Genomic DNA, 25,766 nt, shown 5'->3' on the forward strand with positions numbered 1-25,766 from the left:
AACAGAGGGATGGGCGACAAGATAAGAGCCAAGAGAAAAGAGGAATTCCTGGTCCACAGTATTTCACGTGCGGCTGTATACTCGATTTTCTCTCTCAGGAATCTCCTGCTGGCATCATAGTGCAACTTTATGATTCATTCTTTTCCCTCTGCTGGCGGGATGCTGAATATAATGCCCCTGCCCCTGGGCCGCCACAAACACACTGCCATTGGCGCTTCTAAGTCAAAGAGCCAATTTGAAAAAGGAAAAGAAAACACAACTGAAGATGGAAAAAAGAATCAATCAAATAAAAATGTATGAACAAAGAAAAAAAAAACGTGTCAATAGAGGGAAGAGTAAACACCGGACAAACAACGTTTATTTTCTATGTGTCTGGTGAAAGATGGGCAAAGAAGCTGAGTGAAAAAGTACAGAAGAAACAAAATAAGTCCTCAAAGAAGTGATACGAGGCAGAGAGTTGGTTTCTCTCTTAATAAAGATATCCGAGGTCAGCTGCTGTTTCCTCTGTGGCTGGCAGCCGGCAGCGGGACACTGGAGCAGAAAAGACCTTTTATCTTGTTTTAATACCGAATCGTAGAACATACTGCAGCCTCTCTGGAACTCAGTGCTGGATCAGTGGACCAAGACACAACGAACAAGAGACACACAGAGAGGTAGATTTACAGAAAGCCAAGATCTATCCGAAAACAAGAGCAAACTGGACAGAACAACATGAACAAAAATAACCATCCAATAATCCTGCAATTGGGAATGCACTGAATTCAGAACTTGTCACACAGCTAGATAACCAATCCCATTCATTTATGCCCCCGCCCATGTATTTGTGGATGATTTGGATGAATATGACTTGGTCGGTTGGTTGTGGGACGACAGTAGAGCGGCCGCTGCTGGAGACACCAGAACGAAAAGCGACAGCAGCGTCTACTGAGTCTAAACTCAATCCTGCCTGCCTGCTGAAGGCAGTCAAATCTTTATGGATGGCCACCGACCTCTGGCCACCAGTTTGTGTAGCATTTCTCCCGTTGCTGCTGATTGTCAGTCTGACTGCGGCAGAGTGTGTTTGCGTGGGAGAGAAAAAGTGAGCAAGGCAAAGGGTGCACAATAAACTGTGGATATGTGCACACACAGATTTCTCCCTCATATGCATGCAGTGCGACTATTCACGCCTCATGCATCCAACATGCTACACAGAAGCCCGAGTGGACCATGGAGATGTGTCAGTCACCGGGTTTTTCTCCTGTGTGTTTGTAAAATTAGCAAAACAAGTAAAAGTATTTCTTCTCATGTCCACAATACACAAGCCACAATTTGGTCATGGTGCTGTAGCGAATGAAAAAGAGGCACGAGACAAAAAATAAATTGATATCTTGTGATGCCCCTGGTTCAAACCACATTAGGCCGTGCATTAAGGCGCCACGGTCCACGCTGCTTATCAGAGGATCCTAGTAGCAGTAGGTTGGTAGACAAGAATCCCACCTACCAAGCACATCGTGTCCCTCTGTCCTCGGCCAGATTGGATATCACTACAGCGTTTTCTTGATGTGAACAGGTGTCTCTTCCCACTTTGCATACTTCAGCTGGCTCCTTTCAACATGAAGACCTTATTAAGCAGATTGGGTAACGGTCACATGCAACTGATCCAAATTAATTACAGTTTTTTCATCAGTGTCATTGCAATATTCAGTGTCCCCACTGAGTCATTCAGTGCATCCCAGATATCCTTCACCTTGTTTGCATCTTCAAACCTCTTTGATAAAACAAACAGTATTTACTGTTTGTTTTATCAGAGAGGTTTGGCTGTTTTTGAACCTCAGTGATGAGTCTCTTGGCCATCTGTCACGTAAGACGTGGCGTGTTGAACATGGCACCCTGTAACTTCCGATGTTTTTTGATTGGCTGCCAGTGTTTCTATATTTTATCAACCTGTTCTGAAAGTGACTTCAACGATATAGTGTCGTTGAAGTTGCCGTTCGGACTCCAACATCCACTTGAGTTAGAGCAATATTTTGATAATGTTTTTGTACGATGTTTTTTGTAGTTATTTAGAGTTATTATTGTTCCTGGTGTGGATGGCCGTATCATCTGAGCACTTGGTGAAGCATTGTTGCACGATTGACGAATGTAGGCCAGGAGAAAAAAAAATGGGGCGAATGAGAGGAGGCAGGAAGTGAGGGAACAAGAGAAGGGTATAAAATAAGTTCCCCTGTTGTTAATTAGACGTCAAAGGGAGGCAAAAACCTGCAGTACTGAGGGATCCCTTCCTCTCTGTGTCTGTGGCACATCAGCATCACCGCTCCAGTGAGACAGAAACAAAGAAAGAGTTGATGGAGAGTGTGAGAAGAATGAGAGACCAGAGAGAGAAGAATGAGGACAGAGAGAGTGAGTGTAAAACAGACAGGGTTCAAATGAGGATAATAAATCTGCATGTGTGTGATGAGTTCAGTGATTGACAGAACCTTTGAGAGACCAAACTCGGAGCACCTACATTGCATCACACGACTGAATGAATCTCTGCGATGTGATAAGTCATGAGCGGCTAAATGAAAATAGTGTTGATTGCTAAACTTTAGTTCAGCCATAGACAGATTGCCACTTCCTCCCATTGTACAACCATGAAGCCAAACTGTTCAGGATACAGCTGCGGCCATCTTGCCTTTTTGACATCATTTGGAGCCACAATCGTAAGTGAGTTTCAGCTATCAATCACCCTGTTTTACAGAATCAAATACCTAATTACAACTAAAGAAACCATCTCTGGGAAAAAATGTGAATATGTATTTTTTTTTACATTTTAGTCACAGTGGCAATGTATATGTTATGGCTTCAATTTTGGGAGCTGTCACTCATCCATTTTTATGTACAGTCTGTAGATGTCTCCCAATCCAGGACTTCTGGCAGAGGACGCAGTCTTTGCGAAAGAAGGAGCCTTTGTGGGACATGTAGACCTCGAAGCTCAAACCAAAACGAGTTGGTCTGATTTATGGAAGATGTCCTAGATCTGTGTCAGCAGTTTGTACCTTACTGCTGTTTTAAGGACCCTTGCAATAACCTGTGCACTGCTGGCTGTTCGGATTAGGTTGAATGCTGATACTATATTTGCACGCAGCATTTACTCTTTGACAAACGGTTTGTCACTTCAACATCCACCCATTGTAGCATCTGTTGCTCGGGGATGAGCGAAGCATTTCTTGGCTGCAGCCTCGTCACTGTGACGCAATCAGCCATGTAATGCAGCTTGTGAAGGAGGCGACAGCTAAATTGGGACACCGCTTGTGAATTTAACTTTAAAGATAGAACCCTTTTTCAAGAAATAATTCTGTAATTCTCACCATTTTAAACACAACGTTGCAGATCGTTAATTGTGAAATGTTTTACTTCTTCTCATTGTTGGTGTTATCCTTTTATATTCATAAATTGATGTGATGCATTTTATCACGGGGCATCGTTCCTCTTAAGCATACACATCCTTTGAGTCTTGAGAGGATGAAGTACAATCTGTACAGAATCTGTTCTCCAGAACATCTCTAATGATTTTCAGCACGTGAGTGGTTCTGGTGGAAGTGGCCATAGAGTGCTGACACAAGGCTACTACTCTTTACAGTGGTGTCTTTGTGAGGTGCAGTTTGGTGTTTTTTTTAACAGAGAGGCATTGATCTTGGACCATTAGTTGTAATGGTTATTCTGTGCTGTATGTCTAAGCCTTTTTTTCTCAAACCTTTACAGATATTTGTTTGTTTACAGATTTTGCACTTACAGTTACTGTATTTACTAAAAACATATCAAGGTCAGACTTCAGTGTAAAGTATGTAATGGTGACACAGGCATTATGTAAAGGTTCATGGGTCGCATTCAGTTTGCTCAGCTGTATAAAGTGTGTACAAGATATTGCTAAATTCAGTTCAAACATGAAACAAAAAAGTTAAAACATAGAACATTACCTGGCCTTCAACAACCGGTGTAAAATCAATCTGTTCTTTTAAACCCTTTCTATTTTTATTGTGGACTTGTTTCTAAATATAAATCATATACAATTTTGCCAAATCTAAGTAAAAAGTTGTTTTTATAAAATAATAACATATTTATTTTCGAACACTGCTCTCTCAGAAGTGTTTTCCCCATTTCCAGTAAAAGCTTAGCTTTTTTTTTTATCACAGCACAAAAGATCAACAGGTCTCATGTTTACCAAAGTGCAGGAGCTGCAGTGAGCACATCAACCTTTGGCCATGGATGCTGGGATGGGCTCCTAGGCCCCTGAACCCACTACCATCATGCTGCCTACCGTAAACAGGATAGGCAAATGTAGAAAATAAATGGATGGAAACGATGGACCCAGGCTTCCCACTTTCTCTCTGTGTTTGCTCATTATTCTGTGCCCATGTTCCACTTTTTGTCCCACCAGTAAATAATCTTTACTCTGTCCCTTCAAAATAAATAGCATTCCACTTCCCACACACTCCCTCACTGTTTCGATAGAATGGAGTATTGATCTAGGTTTGTCCATACTTACATTGCTGATCTTCTCCTCCTCCCACCCATCCCCTCTGCCTGCCACCTCATTCTCCTCAGTGTCAGCAGTACCGAGAGAGCACGTCGGTCCTGGAGAACCAGCCGGCGGGGTCGTTTGTTCTGCAGGTTCACGCTGTGGATGCTGACGAGGGCTCCAATGGCAGGGTCACATACGGCTTCATGCACAAAGACTCCACTATTCCCGCATTCAGCATACACCCTGAAACTGGTACTGAAACACACACAAACTCACTTCCACTTGCACAAAAACACAACAACATACGAGTGCACATACCTTTATCCCAGTGGGAAGTCTCATGCGGACCTAATTCTTTTCAGCATATCCATCAGGTTTGACAAAGTGCAACAATTCATGCAGGGTGTTGACAAGTGTACAGATAAGTTTAGAGTTTAAAGCTATTTCTAGATTCCTTTTAATAACAGACAGAATGAAATGTGCAATCATTTTTGCAGCAAAAAGAAAGGATCATAATTCAAAGCCTTGTGATTAGATGCATCATAATTACTGTCTGGAAATTGTTTTTTCACGAGGCAGTTTCTTTCAACTGAGCTCATAAGTTTACATAAAACAAAGTTACTTAATTTTTTCATTCATCAAATTTGATTTGTATAGCTATTAAAAAATCACAATTTCCCTCATAGGGCTTTGCGACATCCTCTGCCCTTAACCCTCAACAAGAGTGAGGAAAAACAACAAAAAAACTGTTAACTGGCGGGAAAAGTGTCAGAGGATTATGTGTAATGCCAAAAAAATGAACATCAATACAAACCAAATAACATAACATTTCACTTCAGTTGCAACTTTGTTTTAGCGGAGCAGGACATGCTTTAACTGTCAACACAAAAGTCCTCTGTGAAATTAATAATGAAGATAATTCTCTCAGTATTTGATGATAACTTCTTTTGAAATACTCAACTATCTTTTTGCTGCTAAGTGGAGTCTTTAAAGTTTGGCCCGGAGGCAAACAAAGGAAACTCATTTTCTTGTTGAATTGCAGATGCTCTGGAGACATGAGACCGAGCGGTGTTTGGTAGGATTTACCTGTCAGATCAACCTTGTTGTGTCTGTCTCTAGGGGTAATTGTGACTGCGAGGAAATTTGACCGTGAACGCCAACGGGAGTATGCGGTGACCGTGACCGCCACTGACCAGGCGGCCGACCCGCTGATTGGCATTTGTCAGCTCAACATCCTCATCCTGGACCAGAACGACAACAGTCCCAAGTTCGAGAACATCCGATATGAGTGTAAGTAGATGACCAAGGTTTTTATATTGTTATTATGTTTCTATACTGCTGAACTATCAACAGCAAATATGTTGTGAAGGAAACACAGTCCCTGGTTGGAATATGGTTGGAGGTGAAATATTTTTTTTCAATGAATCACGTGTTTAGATTATTTACAGCAGCAGAGTCCCCCGGAGGTGTTAGTGTAGATGGAAGGTGTAAAGATCTCACAACTGCCACATTCGAGATGGAGGTTTGCATCCACAGTCCCATCTGTGATTAAGACAACCAAAGCACTTCGGTTAGAGATAGATCAGAGTTTTAATTAAATGCTAATAAACTAAATTAAAGTGTTTTTTCCCAAACTGACAAAAAATGACAATACAGAAGATTAAATAATGCTGTGGATATTATGCTACGAGATCGGATATTGATAAGTAGAAAACTACGGAGACATTAGAGTGGGAAAAAAAGTTGTTCTCACAACTTAATAACTTGTTTCCATGACATCATTTCATATATTACATTCCCCAAATGTAAGCAGGGTTGCTCTGTATAAAATGAACACGTCGACGTTGTCAAGATTTTACTGATAATTTCAGTATTTACAAGACGTCAAACATGTACATTTCCATTTACACATCACATCAATACAAAACATTGTCACGTTGCAATTCAATTTTTATACGAGGTGAACTTGATGTCTGTTTGCAATCTATAAGAAACTAATTATCGTCTGTATTTCCTTGTTTTGGTGTAATTATTATTCACAGTGTTCTTCTTTATGCAGCAAATGTGTTATCAAACAGCAGTTATGCTGCAAAGTGTGAATTATCTCGCGTTTTTATTGTTTGCAGCTCTTTTTCTAAATGTGTCACAGGTTGTCAGAGTGTTTTTTTCTTCATTTGTTTGTCTTTTTAAGTTGCAGCAGATTGCAAACACTTGACCACTGCACTGACAAAGTCAAGAAAATGAAGTCTTCACATCACCACTGGAGCACAAACCACACTCCTTATTCTTCCTCTCCCGCAGACTTCCTCCGTGAGGACACCATGATCGGGACGAGTTTCTTGCGAGTGGCAGCTCATGACGATGACTTTGGCACCAACGCAGCCATCATGTACTCTATGTCCAGTGAACAGCCGGAGTACCTCAGGGTCAACCCCCTGACTGGATGGGTTTATGTCAACCAGCCCATCTCTCAGGTATGAACATACTGTGCAGAAACGGGTAATATAAATCTGCATTGAAGGCGATTCCTGCTTGCTATTAAAAAAGCTCATATCGCACAGTTTGCTATTTTGAGTGCATGTATAAGCTTTCTGCTTATATAACTGCTGATACATGTAGCAGCGTTGTGAATAACCTATGGGTTGTCCTTGGGGCTAATCATGCTAATGGGACCACATCAAGTGGCACAAAAATACTTCAAAGAGATTATGTGATTTTATATTTACACCCAAGAACTCATGTGAGACTGGCAATGAACCAAATCAACATGCTGATTCTCCCAGTGCATGGCCATAAAGACAAGTATATTTGTAATCAAGCCTTTAATTGTTGACAGCGAGAGGGCAGAGGTCCATTGGCCGGTAGCACAGGATAAGTATCATTGCCGACATATTTCCTTCCCCTTGCTGCCACTAAGCCTCCATTTCACCAGCAGAAAAACAATCTTGGTGAGAACATGAACAAGCAGTAGAGGAAATTGCCAACGTAGTGTGCACTGTGGCATAGATGAGTGCCACAGTGATACAAAAAACACAACAATTAACCATCCACCAGTACAAAGAGGAATGAGTGTTTGTATCCTCCTGAGTGAAGGGTTCACTAGAACATATCTGTGTTTGAAGAGACTAAACTTTTCCACTAATGAGGACAACTGCATAAAGTGTAAAACACATGCAGCCACTGCCTACACGTTTATTTCACCTTCCCCTTTGCAAATGTGATGATCTCAGTTGTCTTAATTGCCAAGAGCAAACATTGAATTTTAAAACTGCATAACTCCAGCAAATCTTAAAAACTAATCCTGGGTCATGTGAAAAAACTGGCTCAGTGAAAAGCAGTTTTCCACTCCATGAATTCAAACAGACCTTTAGAGAATGGGTAAATAGTCAACATTGCATGTTGCCTAAAGTGGGAGACCCTGTGCTAAATTGGAAAAAGTGAACTCATATTTTGTTTCTGTTGTGCGACAGACGCCAATTAACTTGCATTGCGGATACAAACTTATTTTCCTTTATTTAATGAATGAAACTATTTCCTCTGATTGCAGTGGCTACAGCTAATTGCTTTTGTAAGGTTTATAAAAGTATGCTGCTCCACTGTGGGCAATGACCTTAGATCAACACAATTATCCCTCAGTATGCTTGTTTTTACACAAATGCAGCCGACAGTCAGTTGAGTCTGCACAGAAGTGTGGGAAATTGATTGCTTGCTGAAATCTGTGTGACCTGTGACCCGTTCATAAGCCTCCACGGAAGCTGTGATTATCACTGTCACACTCATTGACAAAATGACAACACTCCATCATGTGATCTTATCACCTCTCCGTTACTCTGCTCTCCATCGTTGGGGACCTCCTGCCGCAGAGGACCTACATCACCAGGGAAATCGTGGCTACGGACGGAGGGAACAGGAGCAGTTCAGTGGAGCTGGCCGTCACCATCACCAACGTGAAGAACCAGCCCCCGCACTGGGAGAAGGACAGCTACAGCGTGGTCATCCCGGAAAACACCGTCAGAGACACGCCCATCGTGGTACGTTGGGTGGGGGGTGTGGTCGATGGCAAACACAGGCTGCAGAAGCAAAAACACTTCAGGAGGAATTGCTAGTAAATACATCAGGGTCGGACTGATGACTGACGTGACTAGTGACTGATAGTGGCATCATGATCCACCCTTCCCTGGGCAGCAGAGCGTACACTGCCACACTCACACACAAACATGGAGCTATACTGTCTGTACTATAACATAGAAGGAATTATTTATTACCTCTGGATTATTAGGAGACATGTCTTAATCAACTTTTTGGCCCCCATCAGAGTGATTTAATATTAGGCATCACCCAATAATGAGACAGTTCCCATATTTTATTTGCGTTTGGTACATGTTGATTAAAAAGCCGGTGTATCCGACACATTGACAACATAGCTTTACACCAGTTAATGTCACTCACCTTAATTTTATGAGCCTCTTGTTCAAAATCCTGAAGGTTATGGTTCTAAAATATAACGTCTGTAAGCTTCCTTTAATGATATGATATAAATCAATGTTCACTTTGCAGAATGCTTTGGAGATTTGATGCAAACTGCTAAGATGTCTCACTCTGATGGATTTGTTGGAAGTAAAGAACAACTCAGTTGAGACCATGGACTGTATATGAAGAAGAACGACATGACAGCTCCCCAAATGTGAAATCAAAACGTCTTGATTGCCCCCTGCTGGCTGGCTGCCGTATAGACCACAAACTATGTCTCCTCCATGTTAGTGGCCCAGAACACTGACCAAAATAAATAATAGGTATTCCTTATCACACTGATGTTCAAATGCTTATTTTTTGTATACATTTGGGTTGGCGTGAAACGTCATGATTGAAAGCTGAGATTAACTCACATTTGGTCAAGCGTGTGTATCGGTGGGACGTTGATAGCTCCATCCATAGATCAATGGATAGTGGGAGGAAGTGGAGACGTATCGTCCTTCTTTATATACAGTCTAGTTCAGACTTGGTTGCACAGTGACACGCAAACTGATCTCAGCCCACTTTAATTTAGGCCTGTCATCAAGTTAATTAGTTACAGCCAATATGAAGAAGCAGCAGCATTTTTTGTTATTCTAACCGGCAACAGCGACGCTCAGCGCCATTTAAAAATGGGAAGCAGCTAATGATTATAAGCATCAGAGCTTAATAAATCTACTGCTGTCTTCCATCTCAATGTACATCATTATATGGCAGTTCATAAGACATCGCCTAAGTCTAAAGCACATGGGAAGAGTTTTTGTTCTTTTTTGAAATGTAAAAAAAGCAAGGCATGTTTATTTATAATGTGTGGCACCTTACAAACAAGAGGGTGGTGGCCCAAAGGGCAGAGAAAGAGGCTTTTGACAGAAAGGGTTGTGAGTCAATTACCCAGACCGGATGATACATCTCAGCAGGGACAGGGACACACTGCAGTACTCTCAATACACCCAGCCCCCCTCACCATCACAGAGGTGCCCTTGAGCAAGGCCCTTAATCGCAACTGCAAAGGGGAGCTTTGCCCTCTGTGAAACTTGAACAATGAATAAAAGTTAGAAAAAACAGGAGGCAATTTGAAGTGCTTGTCCTCTTCCCAGAATTAAAGCACAAGCAGTAGCCGTCAGCATCCAGAAAGGTCAGTGCAGCTCCGGTGAAAGTACAGCAAATCTGACTTTATCTGTCTCTGGATCATTGCTAAAAGCGGAGAAAGCATGTTCTGTTTTTGTTTTTTTTACCAAATAGAAGAAGGTGTCAAAAGATGCCTACACAGAAAATAAATTGTCTCCAAACTGAGCAAAAAGTTAATATCTATTCTAATTCCACATAAGAATCACAATGCCTAATCAAAAACCTGTGTTGATATTACTCCAGTATTTGGCAGCTCAAATGTTTCCTCAGAACTGGATGTGATTATTCACAGGCATCAACTTTTTACTCCATTAACATGTTATCGACGGTATTTTTTTCCGAGCATCTCTTGAAAGCAATTAAATCCATTAAAGTTGCTGATGAATACTATTAACCCAAAGTTGAAAATGAAAAGACAGAGGAGAGTACTTTACATGGGGCCGTGAGTGTGTGTGTGTTTTAATTGTGTTTGCGAGAGATGCTGATAAAGGGAGGGAGGGAGATTGAAAGAGAGGGAGTGCGGTCCCTACAGTACAATGTATTAATCGAGATGGCAGTTCAGCGTTGATTTGACTGTTATGCAAAGATGCAATAACTCTCAGCGGGTTGTAATAGCTCTGCTGTGGAAAATTTAGGTTTTTATGGCCTAAATCAGCTCATACAACAGCCAGGCATGTTTGCCAGTCCTGAATGCCTAATAGGGTGTCTCATTATTGTAGTGCTGTGCTCCACAGGTTGAACGGATACAGCTAGGTCACCCATAGGAAAGCCGCATCACGTCCGAGATGGCATTTTTGATTTTAATTGGGATGTGTGTGTGTGTGGCCTCAGCTCTGAGTAGCCTCTCCTTAATTAGTTTAGGGAGAATGCATGATGAAGAGCAGAGTGTTTGATCCCGCAGGATTTCAGCAGGTTGTTTTTTAGTCTAACAGTTTGAGACTTACTGCCTGAACATTTTAGTGCTCATTATTATGTGCAATAAATCACTTTTATCCATTTGGGCAGATCATTTGTCGATATTTAGGATGCACACTTCCACTGGAGCCCAGTGGCAGTTGTCCCCCATCTCCGTTCCTGTCCTGAGGATCTCTGCTGGCATTTAGCGTTTTCCCCAGCTTTTAAAACTCGTAGTTGGAAACATTCAATATTTCTGTCAGGTTTTCGGTCCACAAGTCAGTATATTTACTTTAGAATTGAGAAAATAACAATTATACATATTGAGTCACAGGTCAAAATCATTTCCCAGTTATCAGGTAAGATGATGAGTTGAACACCTTCCACGATGTCAGAGCAGCGTTATGTAGTGACATTTTACATTTTGTAGCTTGTGTAACAACTGACAATTATGTGAGTGATGGTGACCCTGGGTTTTAACTGACAACAGAAAGCCCCTCAGTGGCATGCAGACTAAAATGAGTGACATTTCCTGTCATAGAGAAATCTCACTACCTTCTCCCCTTGTCTCTGTTTCACACAGACCATCAAGGCCACCTCCCCTCTCGGGGATCCCAGGGTGACTTACAATCTGGAGGACGGAATGGTCCCAGAGACCAACATGCCTGTTCGCTTCTACTTGACCCCCAACAGAGAGGACGGCTCGGCCTCCATCCTGGTGGCTGAGCCCCTTGACTATGAGACCACCAGAAACTTCATGCTGCGGGTTCGAGCTCAGAATGTCGCCGCTGTGCCATTGGCAGCCTTCACCATAGTCTACGTCAATGTCACAGGTGGGCCATTTTAATTATACATTTTTTTTATCTTAACTTGCTTTATTGGATTTTCATTCCTCCAATATGTGTTACATTGTCTCCGAACACCATTGATTTCCTGCATTCATCTAAAAGCATTGTTGCAACTGGTTAATTGAAATTGTGTAATCAGATCTACAGTATGACTGTGTAAGGTTACAGGAACAGAGGACAAAGTGGGTATTTGACTGCAGATTTCTGATGGCTAAGGTATAAGCTAATGGAGGAGCAGGATGGATTTGACATGGTGAGTTTGCAGGATGGGCTTAATGGACTTTTTATAACAATAAATGGACAAAGCTGCTCTCAGTGAAGAGCAGCATTAAGCACTTTGCTTATTCCAATACTGAACTTGAAACCAGCCTCAGGACCCAGCTACGGTCTCAACTCATCGAGTGCCAAACCTAAAACATGTCACTGACATATATATTATCAAAGCATTTTCACCTAATGTGTTTTGAGTCACTGCCATAAAAAAAACTACTGCTGTGTATATGCTTTTATTTTTCATTCTCACCCTCTGTATTCAACATGGACAGTGACACTGTTACAACAGTTGCTCCCCATCTGAGGCCATGGCAAGAGACAGAGTAAAGCGCATTTGGCAGGAACAGAAGGGTCAGTTGTATCGCTGCGCTTTCTAAGACCGGTTGTGTTCTAATTTTCCATCTGACCCGTTTAAATCTTGGATTCCAAAGCTGTGCAAATCCAAATTATTTGCAGTGCTCGCCAGCTGTTGTGAGTATGATGAGCTTAGAGTGCAATGCGCTTAAGCCCGCTGCTCCAAGAAATTTCAACACGGACTCCAGTCAAAGTCTAGTCACTCTCCTAAAATATATATTATCTTCCATCTTCAGCAAAAAAAGCAGTTTTCACCTCTCTGTCGTTCTCGATCGTGTTCCTGTCAATGCTCAGCCGCTAACTTAGGTGGTGATCCTCACTGCTTAATATGATAGTGTTTGCAAGCGCCTGACCTTGCTCCTTAAAATAACTCTGCATACACCCTACATGCCCCACTCTCCCTGCATTTAATCCCCTGGCAACATGCACGCATACACAACACACACACACACACAAACACACACACACACACACACACACACACACACACACACACACACACACACACACACACACATCACATTGGTCCTAATCCAGTGAGAAATAATTAATTCACACAGACCCACTCTCCCTTCTCTGCCTTTCTGTCCCACTCCTGACTCCCTTCTCCTCTTTTCACTCACCCCTCCAAAGCTCTTTGACTCCTCAGAGGCTCTCCTGCTGGGGGAGGGAGGGCGCTCTGTAATGGAGTTAAGGCCTCATTTTTAATTTATAGATTAGGACATTTGCTCAGAAGAAAGGCGAGGGGGAAAAAATGACACATGGAGCAGCATTATATTTAATCTATTTCTCTATCCAAGTAATTTCTGTGATGCTTCCGACCTTAAATGAATTATAATTTGGCCTCTTCTATTCAGGCAAACTTGGTTCACGTTGTGTCCCTCTGGTTCGTGGTGCTACCTGCTTTGACCCTACTCTCGATAACAACCTGGTTTGGAAGATAAAATCACAACAGCAAAAATGACATTTGATACATCAGTTGTCAAACTTATAATGAATGCATGGTCTATCATAAATCAATAGGATGGCCAAGGAGCTAGACTTACGTCCCATGGTGTTGATACCGATGTTCTCAGACAATTATTCCCTACAAATATTCTGCTAAACAAATCATTTATTCATGCAAGCTAGGATGAACTCTTGTGTCCTCACCATCAGCCAGATCTTAAAATCATATGCGAAATAGATTCCAAACCTTATTTTTATATCTGCAGGCTGATGAAAGCCCACAATCAGCCACTCTCCAGAATGCTAGGAGGACCGGAGCCACTTTGAAGCCCAGTCGTGCACCAACAACAAAGAGCTTTGATATTCATTGTCCGGTGTTTTCTTTAAATCTATCGACAACATACAAAATTACCTTTAAGAAGTCTTCATAAAAAAGAAAAGCAGTATATGGTTTATAGATGTAGTTCAATATAGTGGGCATCCAGACACCAAAACACTACACAGGGGTTTATGATATATAGTTGCACTCAGTGTACTTACACAAATAGAACAACAACAGAACTGACGTGACCATTATGTGAGATAGAGACACAGCTGTGCCATTACAATGACCAAGAATGAGCACTTGCACATATTGAATTCGTCGATTTAGCCAAATGTTTTTTTCAGATGACAAAAAGTTTGTTGTATTTTAGTTTAGATCTAATTTAGTTTGGTTGAGGTGCTTTATTTATCTTCACACTTTGTGTTGGGACATAATAGAGTTAGTTGTAAGTAACCTTTTTACACCCGCCGAGAAGAGAATAATTCATGGATCTTGATGAAAAATCTGGCATAACAGGGGACTGATATTTATGAGAATTTTGATAAGAAAATCAGATCTAGTGAATTTAAATTGTGGTTTAATATGGGGACTGTTAGGCCTTGGCCGAGGCTTGAATTCTATGTATATAGCAACAAAGGGGTTTGCTGTAAGACATAAAAGTATCAATTACATGTGAGTGTTCAAAATACAGGTTCAATTGAAAATATAAATTATTTTCTGAATTTCAATCAACATAACTGACCTAATGCTGAAAAAATGCAGAATCCATGCTGGTGCATTCTGGTCCATATTCTGGTGTTTTGGACAATCATTTTTGAAATACGAACAAAAACATGAAATAATCTGGGGATTTGGTCATTTTATTTCCTGGCAGTGCTGATGTAGCAATTCTTTGTAGATGAAAGCAGGAAATAGACAGGGACCAAACCAGAACAGACTCATTAACAGTGATCTGAAGAAAGTGAAGTATTTTTGGCAGCAGAACATTTGAGGTTGGTGGTTGTGGAGGCACAATGTCAAGTCATTTAAAGAGATGGTGGTAAACTAATTTAAGAGAATCGATGTGGGGTCAGCAAAAGGCAAACAAGAATTAGCAGGCTGAATAAAGGAGGCTGGTGTGTTTTCCTTTCAACGTGATCTACGGATCATCTGACAATCAACTAATTCAAGAGTTTACTTCTCTGATCTGAAGCTGAGTGTTTACTCCCTGTTTGTGGCTGTATATCATCTCTTAATCCAAAGAAACAATACATCTGTAAAATAAATGTCACTACATTGCATATTATTTGTCATAACTTATCTTTTCAATTGATAACTGTGCCGCCAACAACTGTTTGAAAACAAATTTTACCTCCAGGCACTTCAGGCCTTGCAAAGAGCCCATTAATTGTCAGTGATGTTTCTTATCAAATTCACCAAAACATACCATGCTGAACTTATTTTATAGCCTAAGAACACGCTCTCTTTCTCTTCTCCTCCTTCTCCAGATGTAAACGACAACGTCCCGTTCTTCACCTCCTCCATCTATGAGGCCTCGGTCACTGAAGGGGCAGAAACCGGAACTTTGGTTGTCCAGGTGTCAGCCAATGACCTCGACTTGGGTCTCAATGGCAAGGTGACGACAGACGTGCACGTGCACACACAGACACACAAACTGTGGTGAAAGTGGTGCATTGCTCTTTCAGCATCCTCTCAGTTGAACTGGGTTTCTTGTGAATATTCACGCTGTTAATTCAATTAAATTCAATTTTATTTTGTAGCACCAAATCACAATATAAACTATCTCAAGGCACTTTACATAGAAGATCAAGACCTTAAGATTTATAGAGAAACCCAACAGTTCCCACAATGAGCAGCATTTAGGCGACTGTGGAGACTATGGGAGGGAAAAAACACAAAGTTAGTGACATGCAGTAAAATAAATAAATAAGTGTGGGGGCAGAGAGACAGAATTATGACACAGGTCATAATTAGCAATAACGACCTGTGTGTTATAACCTTCCCACTGTCCAGATCTCCTACTCCCTACTGGAGGATCGCAGTTGGGACCACCAGTATTTCCGTATTGACCCGGAGCTGGGATTCATCTACACTCAGACTGTGTTTGACCGTGAGACTAAGAGCTCATATCTACTGGAGGTTCAGTCTGTGGACGGCTGGGAGTCAGCGCGGCCCGGCAAACACGGACAGTCCAACTCTGGTAAGTGCGACTGACACGTAGCATCTGGCAACTTACAGGGGGAAACTAGGAAACATTACTTTAAAACATGGGAAACATTTAATATTCCAATTACCCTAGGAAAGAACATGATGCTACTCTAACGACCAATTTTATATAACCAGAGCAGCTATTACAGCGTCCTTTATCATTCCAACTGATATAATTCAGGACTCACACTAACCAGTCTAACCAAGACGTGCAACACCAACACGCACACATGTACACACTCCAGCTGAAACTTGGCCTTTATGCATTAACAGCTACATGCTCTCTCTCTCTCTCCCACATACACACACACAGTCATAAATTAATTTTCTTATTAATTTATGCAGCCAGCCCACCGAAATGCAAGATCAAGAGGCAACATTGATCAAACACACTCTTCACACATACTTCCTTATCATTTAAAACCAGGCCAAATCTTCATTCTACATCATGACCTCAACCCAGCAGCAGAAAATCACATGCTGCTAGATCACAATACAATTTGTGCAGGTAACTTAACCTGAGTAGAGAACAGGTCATGTTAACCTCATGGGTGATGGCCACAGGGCTTATTTTCTGTGTTTAATCAACCACAATGAAACGCCTACTTCCCTGATTAACACACGCAGCGAAACCCAGGCCAGCCAGGAAAATAAACACATCAAGAATCGCACACACAGCTACATGGGAGTTTCAGACTTACCCAAACTCTCCCTGCTCGAAGGCCGTTCTCCTGTCCTTCATTGTGGCTCCCCCTGGCCTTTAGGTCCCCCACTACAGTGGATATTTTGCCAAGGTTGACAAGTCTTTCCAATCCACACAAGTCCCTCAGATGAGCTTTTTTTTGTCCTTTTCAGACAGGTAAAAGAGCGCTCTGCTGATGTGCTGGTGGCTGGTAATGTGAGAGGGTAGAGTGTGTGCTGTGTAGGTCACCCTCAACAAAATCCAGCTCTCCTGGTGGATTGTGGAACATGTTGTTGTACAGCGTGTGCAGCTCATTCCCAAAGTTATGCCCATCCAAGAACGGATACATCTTGATCAGCTGAGTTAACTCACTGCTGGGAAATGCAGTGGGGTTACAGAAAGGAGAAAACAATCTGTACAGCCCTAGAAGAAAGCTTAGGCAAATGTTTGGGTCATGCTATAGCTGACTGTCAATAATCTTTAAGTAAAGACATGAGAAAGATGCAACAGTTTCCTTGTGTCATTCTTGGTACTGGATAAGCCCCTGATCCTCCCTGCCATGATGACAATGTCCATGGTCATAGTTATAATAAACCCAGCGTACCCATTCAACTTCCAGTTGAGTCAAATCACAGTGTGCTTTACCCCTGGTATCAAACCTAGTTAGCTCTGTGGCCTGCGCTCGGCCACACAAACTATGCCACGCAGCTCCACACAAACCGTTCTCATGCAAATGCTACATCTAGTTTGAGACTGCAGTGAGTTAGTCCTGCTCTGTAAGCTTGGGGCTCACTGCTTCACCGCTGACCTGTCACTGAATTTGATAAAGAGATTTATTGCAAACTTGATATCCTTTGACAGTGAGGCATTAAAAGTCAGTGAGCGGGCTCAGCTGAAAATTATTGTAAATTTAGATTTATTGCGAGTACGTGTATTTTTTGTTTTTTGCACTTCTTAGTATTGACACTGCAGATCACGTAAGTTACACATTTTATATTCAGCATTCTTAGCAATTTCAATGAATATAATTTAGCTGCTTCTAATGCATTTGCACTGAAGGAAAGAAAATCAGAATGTGTGAACACAAGGATTGTCCTGGAACCAATAAATTCCAAGTCCATAACTGATATCAAAAGTCTGCACAGAGAAATCATTTTTCAAAATGGAAAACAGATAAAAAATCTTTCAGACATTACAAACTTCAAAAATGTCAATCAATTCAAAACAAAAAGTCCAAAGCAAATCCAAGACAAATCAAAAGTCCCTCAAACGGGCAGAACCATGACATTTACTCCTATCAAAAAAAGCTGTACATACAGGTTTTTACAGTTTTCAAACATTCATTTCATTATACAATTTATATAATCATCAGGTTTTAAGTAAATGACAGATTCATGCGATTCCTAATTAAAATGCTTGCAGAATTGAGTAAAATTACGTTGTTATTGAGATTGTAACAGTTAATGTGTTAAATGTGTTTGCTGATATATGAGCGAAAAAGAGGATGAACACAAAGGAGGAGAGAGCTGCACACAGCTGCTCGGTAGACTTGATTTAAGACTCCAAATGTTTAGTGAAGGCAGTTTTCCTCTTTCTGTCTCTGTCCCACATCTGTTCGTCTCTTCTTACTCGAGGACCATCAGCCGTCTTCTTCTCTCAGTCTGCTCCCTCTCTTCCTCTACTCTCCATTTCTCTCTCATTTGCTGCCAGACGAAATGCATGCATGGTCCAATGGTAGAATAGAGACATGAAGAACGAACAGCTGTTTAGGCAGATGGGTGGATGGAGAGGTGTTGAAGAAGCAGCAAGACAGACCAGGATCTTTTTATAATAAATGTGATCATAGATTATTAACAGACCCTCTCTCAAGGTATATATTTATTTATTTATCCGGGAGGAATGAAGAAGGGTCGATGACTGGTGGTAAATTATAGAAAATGAAGTGCACACATCAAAACACACACACACACATTTGCATGTAATCGCAGTTGTCAAAGTCAAGATAATTTCAGTGTGGCATGAGCAAATTTAAATCATTAATCTCTGGAACCTGTAATGAATTATACCTGGAATGACTGATCACCTTCAAAGTCTATCTTTTAAACAAACCCCCAAAAATCCAATAAACAAACTGATTTGTAACAGCATGCCAATAAATGAGAGTAACATTGGTACCACAAAAAAGATACTGACACTGAATGATCTGCCTTCGCTGTTTTAAACCCTGGGAACACAATGGCCTTACCGCTAGGGTTCTTCTCATTGTAATTACTATGTGAGCCATTGATTAATTTGCTGTGGTTGTATTGAATACTACTTGGAAATATATTTTTTCATACTTGGCAGCTTCATAACAAGCGTGTGTCCTTCAACTGTGTACAATCAAGTTCAACCTGTGAAGGAACTTAACAGACATAATTACTCTCATTGCTGTTCTGTGTTTTCATTTTATTTCACTTGCTTTCACCGTATTCGTCAGTTTCGCTCTGCCAACGCAGACACATTTTTGTGTTAAAATTAAGGCTGGATTTATGGTACAAAGGAAGTGCACCTGCCAGCGCACACAACCAACACATAGAGTGTGCTTTTGTTTTTTCCGCCTGGTAACTATCGGTAGCTGTTTTCAGGTAATGGAAGTAGGGGACTGTGGAGCAGTCGGAGTAACAGTGAGAAGAAAAAAAAGCCCCATTATCAGAGAATGCAAAGACAGTGATGATGAGGGTGATAGAAAACAAGGTAAAACAAGATTGAACCTCAGATAGGCTTTCACTGGATGGAGACAACTGTGGTCCCACTGGGACAAAAATTCAACCCTTAACTGAACAGCCGAGACCGACCCAGAGGAAGTGGATGCTCAGGTGGGTGCAAGTAAAGACACGGCATACAGCACGCTCTCGTGAACACCCTGAATAACGGAAACACAGAGAGGGCTGGTACAGTGACAGAGAATAACCCTTCTTACAGTTGGGTGTTATATACTCTGCTTTGGGCATCACATCGAGATCGGGATGTCTCCTAGGTTTTTTGTCTTGCTTTGGACAGTAACACTGCTAATTATTGTCTTTTTGATAGTATAAAAAAGTGCATGTTTACATGTGGTGGTCTTTTTTAAAACAAGTAAACTTACAATATTATATTATGATTAAGGAGTTGATAAGAGTGGAATTTGATTCTATTCGTCATTAGTGTCAATGGGAATACCACTTTTAAATATTGGTAGTTGTCTATTGCCACTTGAATTTATTTAACGTGTATTTTTCTACAGAGAAAGACTTCACATTTGACTTCAATGGCAAGGCTTCATAATGTTAAGGATAGAAGCCCCAATGTTTTTTAGTGTACTGTTCCTTTTTAATTTTTTTTCAAAGACTGCTTGTGAGTTTCATGGACTGTTAGCTTCGCTGGTTTAGGGGATCATTTCCTCCACAGAGGTGAGACAGTGTCCACAACTCAGACGTTTATGACACAATAGCGTGGGGGACTTGCTTTTTTAAGTGGATTAAGAAAAAGCATTTGACCATATTGAATTTGACTTTGTTGAAAATGATGTATGGAAATATACATGTACAGCAGGGCTCCCAGCTCTGACCACTTCTCTTACTACAAGAAAGGAAAGTACTCACATGCATTTCATATTGGTTATGTGAAAAAAATGGCTCAATGCAGAAGCTTCTAATTTACCCTCTGACAAATCCCGTTCATATACATATAACTCTGATAACTCTAATAACGGGCATAAGGGTAATTCCATCTGACCATTTAAACACACACTGACCAATATTGCAGCATAATGTCGTCATGCGGCCACAGTACAACATGATAAACACTGTTCTCAGAGGAGGCTAATGTATGGGGTGGGGGGTTGGGGCTGGGATATTTTACACGTTCCTTCAATGAAAGCAGAAGTGTTAAACCATTAATGAACAGACAGCATTAGCAGATGAGTGGGAGGATGAGGAGATGGCTGGCTGGTACATCTGCTCATCCACTTTCTGTGTGCTTTCTCCATCCCTCCCTACCTTCCTCTCTCTCTCTCTGACACATTGTGAACACGGGCAAAGCTCGGGCATCTGCGGCTTTTTTTTTGTATACAGCCTGCGTTAGTTTCCTATCTGTGCTATATGAACTGTAAACAATCTCCTCCATCTTGGCTTAAATTATTAATCTCATCTAAAGCGTGTGTTGCAAATTATGCTCGTTTTGATAGCAATGTCAAAGGGAGCGTAGTGTGTTTGGTTGCTCAACTACAGAGCCTTACGCTGATGCCCTCAGGGTGCTTTGTTCCCCACTTCAGCCAGCGGTTAGATGTTGAAGAAAAGAAGAAACAGCTGGATTTAAAGCTAAAATAGACAGAAGCCCGATGAGGGATGTAATTGAAAATTTGTAGATAGGGGAAAAAAGGGTTATTTTTGTTTGTTGTTCTCTGTATGCATGAAGAAACGTGTGTGTGTGTGTTGCTATCCAAAGAGAGAGAGAGACAGATGTTCACGTTCACATTGACAGAATAAGAACGACCACATGTTTATGATTGTGTCTCTCTTTTTCTCTCTCTTTCAGACACGGCGTATGTTCGTGTTTTTATCAGTGACGTGAACGATAACAAACCAGTGTTTGCGCAGACATCCTATGAAGTTGATGTGGATGAGGATGCTGACCTTGGCTTTGCCATCCTCACTGTCAGTGCCAATGATGGGGATGAAGGTAGGTGGCATATATACTGTATATATATATATATATATATGTCCTATAAATAAATATATAATATATATAACACATTGCTCAAGCACATTGCTGAAGTGCTTCTATTTTTCCTCACCCAAGGAACATTTTACTTTTCACTTCACTGCTTTTTTGCGACCCCCCTTTTACTCTGAAGGAAAGAATGGTTTTCTCTATGAAGCAATATGTGAGTGTGAATCTGTCACTGTAGAAGAACCCATTTAATATAACCTTTGGATGTAAGGCAAAGAAATAGGCTTTCAAGTGTTGAACTGTACCTTCACCATTTTGGACATCTAAACATTCTTTTTTCACTTTAGTCAAACATTTCTCATTGTTGACAACCTGCACCCCTGGAAACGCAGGTCGCAGCTGAAACACGTCCTTGGAACTGTCTGATGTGACTGGTGTTTTTCAATGTTTTTCTAACCCAATGTCAGTGGTAAAGTGGCAATATTTTTAAAGTAATACGTTTTCCTTGTTTAATGATTTCTGACTGCTAGTGCTCTTTAAAAGGAAATATATTCTATACACCAGACATTTATTGTGAGCTCAGGTAGCAGGTGGTATTCATATAAAATTGGTCTTAACTACTTGACTTTTCCAGTCTAGCTGTCTTTAAGAAAGCACTTATTAAGAAAACACATTCGCATTTGAGAACTTCCTCAAATGTAAAGATTTATGTCAGTGTTGGCACATGTGGAGACTCAGCTGTCATCACGTCAGCTCATGATTATTACACTGAGGAATAACAATGTCGTTTTTGGAGCACTGTAGATTTCCCAATCATAGGCAACTAGAAACTGGGTAAGACTCCAACCAAAGATCTCTATAATTATTGCTCAACAACAAACCCAATTGAAATCATTTCAGTTCAATTCTATCTGAATAGCAACAAATCACAACATACATTATCTCAAGGCACTTTACTAAGTAAAGTCGAGACCTTACAGAATTAAAGAGAAACCCAACAGCTCCCACAATGAGCAAACTCAAGTATGGAGCCAAAAATGCCCCCCTTCAACAGGCAGAAACCTCTAGCCGAACCAGACTGTGGCAGAACCACTCACCACAATTGACCAGTCGAGGCCAGCAGGGGAAAATGGAGGAGAGACGGGAGGTTGGTGAGGGGAGAGAAGAGAGAGAGAGGAGGGGGGGGCGGGAACAGTTGTAACTCATATTCAAGCAAAACCTTGGTTGTAGAGATGGTGCCTGGCTCCTGAACCCCGAGTGGGTGCTGGTTCCACTGGAGAGGAGCCTGGTAGATGAAGGCAATTCAAATCAATTACTCAATGTAAGTTACTGTAGTGGGCGTAACAGAGTGGTGACATCAAGATAAAGCTGAATGAGGGTCAACATAACATGTTTCCACTTCAGCAGAGCAGGCTGATGGCTCTATATTCAGACATCACACAGAGGTTAGACACATTGTTCAGGTTAGACACATAAAAACTAGATTGTCGCATAATGGTAACATGTTTTGTTGAATTTAGAAATAGTTTTTGGGATTATTAAATCTCTAAATTTTCATTTTATGGATTTTTGGACATGTGTGAGGAGAGTGTCTTTTAAATAGAGTTTCTGTTGAATTCAAAACAAAGTTCAAAACAACTTTATATGTCCTGGAGGAACTTTTTTTGTAAAAGTGTCAAATTAAGCACAAACAACAGACAACAAACAAGTACAGCTGCAGACAGATAAAAGCAGTTTAAGATGACATGTTGAAGCGTGCTTACAAATGTTAATATATAAACAGTCATAAAAAAGGTCAAACCCCAAGCTAGTCATTAATGAGTCTGACAGATGTCGGCACAAAGCCATATTAGCATATTCATAGACCTGCCAATACTAATTGAGGCAATGGTGTGAAGTTACATCCAAGCCATTTCAAGGCAGTAAAGGTAATTTTGGGGAGCAGAGATTTTAGTTTTTAGGGGTTTATCCAAAGCCAGGAGAGAAGTTTTAAGGTCAAGGTAATCTTCCCTTCACCTCTTTGAGAATATGTCCATCTCAGCTTGTAACTAGCCTTCAGAGTTCCCAGTGGTATCCACGGTGACTGTGCCATCAGAGTATTTGATGTAGGTTATTTCTGGGTCTGAGCTCCTGCAGTCGTCAGAGAACAGCGTGAGGAGCACAGGTGAGATTACAGAACCCTGTGGGGCTCCAGTGGAGAGACAGTTTGAGTAGAGACGAACTGATCATTGATTCTGACCACTTGGTGTCTCCCTGTCAGAAATGAAAGGACCCAGAGGATCACACCTAGGTTGATGTCCATTTCACTCAGCTTTTGTGGCGGTGATGAACTGTGTTAAAGGTGTTTGAGAAGTCCATTCTTACATAGGCTTTAGGCTTTTTCAAGTTGGATAGGTACCTGTGCAACATTCTCAAAGCAGCGTCATCATCTCCGGTATCTTATATGCATGTATAACTGGAGAGGGTCAGTGGGCATGCCTACTTCCTTCCTTCTCTCAGTGTTTCACTATAAGCACACTGTAACACACGTTTCTCCAAGTGCACGAATAGAATATTAAAAGTTTGCATAATTTTGTTGAAATTCATTTAGGTTCTTTAAGATTCAATCAGGTGTAAATGTAAAATGCAAGAGAGCCAATACAAATAAATCTCTCCATGACATTTAAGATGAATTGATTGATTCACAATGTCAACTCAAGCATTAAGTAACACACAAGAAAACATTCCACATTGAAAGTTGCCTTCAGCTGTTTGTAGCCTTTGAATGCAAAGAGAGATATTTTCTGCCGATCCATTACATAACTAGTGCAGATGAAAAGGCAGAAAAACGTCCTTTTGTTCATCAGTAACGCTCCCGCTGATTTGAGATGCATTTACAAAGAAACATTACAAGGCCAGCCTGTTTAACCGGGGACGCTTGGGCTGCATCCACAATGCCACCTGGAAATCAAAGGTATATAAGCGATGTTGAGTGTGAGAAGACGGAGACTAAAACCAGAGAAGCTTGCAATAACTTACAAGACCCATCATTTTTGTGTCGTGTTTGTCACTGTTTTAGCCAAAGTAGTGTCAACAATTCTAGCCAGAATTGTTGACACTACTTTGTACCTTTCAGTTGGATCCAATGGTTCAAGTCTGGGGCCCATTTTATGCGTGTCATCTTTTCAGTTGTGAAAATGGTTCCTCTCTTCAACGTGGATGTCAGTGTGGGTAGTGTACCCACAGTTAAAGCTGACATTACTCTGCAAACCATACATCTATTTACTGTGTATTTGTATTAAGCAAAACCTAAATTCTGCCCATGAGTTGTTGAGGATTCAGTTTGAAAATCAGAGCTGGTCAATATTCTGACTCAGAAACGTCTCATCATCTCTTATTTTCTGTCTAGAGAGGAATCATGTAACATTTCAGCTCACACCACACTCACCTCCTGCTTGACATAACTAAGTATTGAAGCAGTACTGACACACATTTCATATCATCGCATGGTTATTCTTTTTTTTTACAAGTGCCTCCCTAAACACAGTGTGCTTTATCACACACACACACACACACACACACACACACACACACGCAGGGCTACAGCGAGTGATGTGTCCATTGTGAGGTGGATCGAGTTTTCTTAGAAACACTGAATCAGAATAATAGTTCTGAGAAGAGGGAGGCGTGTTGTGTAAGTAAAGATGAATAGGAGAGGGAAGAGGAAAAGGCAAAACTCATCATATTATCCAGCATTTATCAAAGAAGAGTGCAGAGGCCTGCTGTGCAGTTCACATTTCGCTTTTGAAAAATAATCCTCAACGGCTACACACTCACATGAGATCACAGGAAGACATAGGTCTTACGTAGGTGTGTGTGTGTGTGTGTGTGTGTGTAAAAAGCCTGCCTGAGTCCAGAGAAAGGTTATTAGCAGCAACTCGCTAAAACCAAGCACTCAGGTGGTTCTTAGTGTGGGCTGCATACAGGTTTAAGTAAGTGGAAGTGCAAAAGCAGTGGATTAGAGATGTGATTTTTATCTTCTGCCAGTAATTTGCATATCGCATAGCAAATATAGCCAACTTATACAGCATTATATATATATATAATGAATGGCAGTAACTGATCAGCACCATCTGTATAATATTGCATAAGCCCAAAGATAGAAGCATAATTTGAAGATTTTTTTTTTTTTATAATTAATATATGTCATAATTTCAGTCAATCTTCTCATCGATCTTCAAGATATCAGCGTGCAGATCATGGGCCCTTAAAGTTCTCTACTGAAAATCTTTTCAGTCGTAAAGAGAGAAGGTTTTTCCATAGAGATGGCTTTCCCATTTACAAACAGTCGACATACGGCACAGCATCGGGGTCTAAAATACACAGAGGTGAATTTGTGGGACGCACACGTACACTGCTGCATTGCAAACCTTTTATCCT

The 25,766-nt window shown here is 41.0% G+C and overlaps 1 protein-coding gene across 1 annotated transcript in view; it reads left to right on the forward strand.

The window, feature by feature from the left end:
* si:ch211-186j3.6 (neural-cadherin) overlaps positions 1-25,766 on the forward strand; it is a 286,707-nt gene that overhangs the window by 126,179 nt on the left and 134,762 nt on the right. The window contains 8 exon segments of the mRNA XM_035162307.2: positions 4,567-4,735; positions 5,603-5,773; positions 6,785-6,957; positions 8,347-8,514; positions 11,601-11,850; positions 15,253-15,380; positions 15,779-15,965; positions 21,213-21,356. Coding sequence (XP_035018198.2) covers positions 4,567-4,735; positions 5,603-5,773; positions 6,785-6,957; positions 8,347-8,514; positions 11,601-11,850; positions 15,253-15,380; positions 15,779-15,965; positions 21,213-21,356 — 1,390 coding nt within the window.

The sequence above is a fragment of the Hippoglossus stenolepis genome, chromosome 1 (genome assembly GCF_022539355.2).
Source record: "Hippoglossus stenolepis isolate QCI-W04-F060 chromosome 1, HSTE1.2, whole genome shotgun sequence".
NCBI classification, from domain to species: Eukaryota; Metazoa; Chordata; class Actinopteri; order Pleuronectiformes; family Pleuronectidae; genus Hippoglossus; species Hippoglossus stenolepis.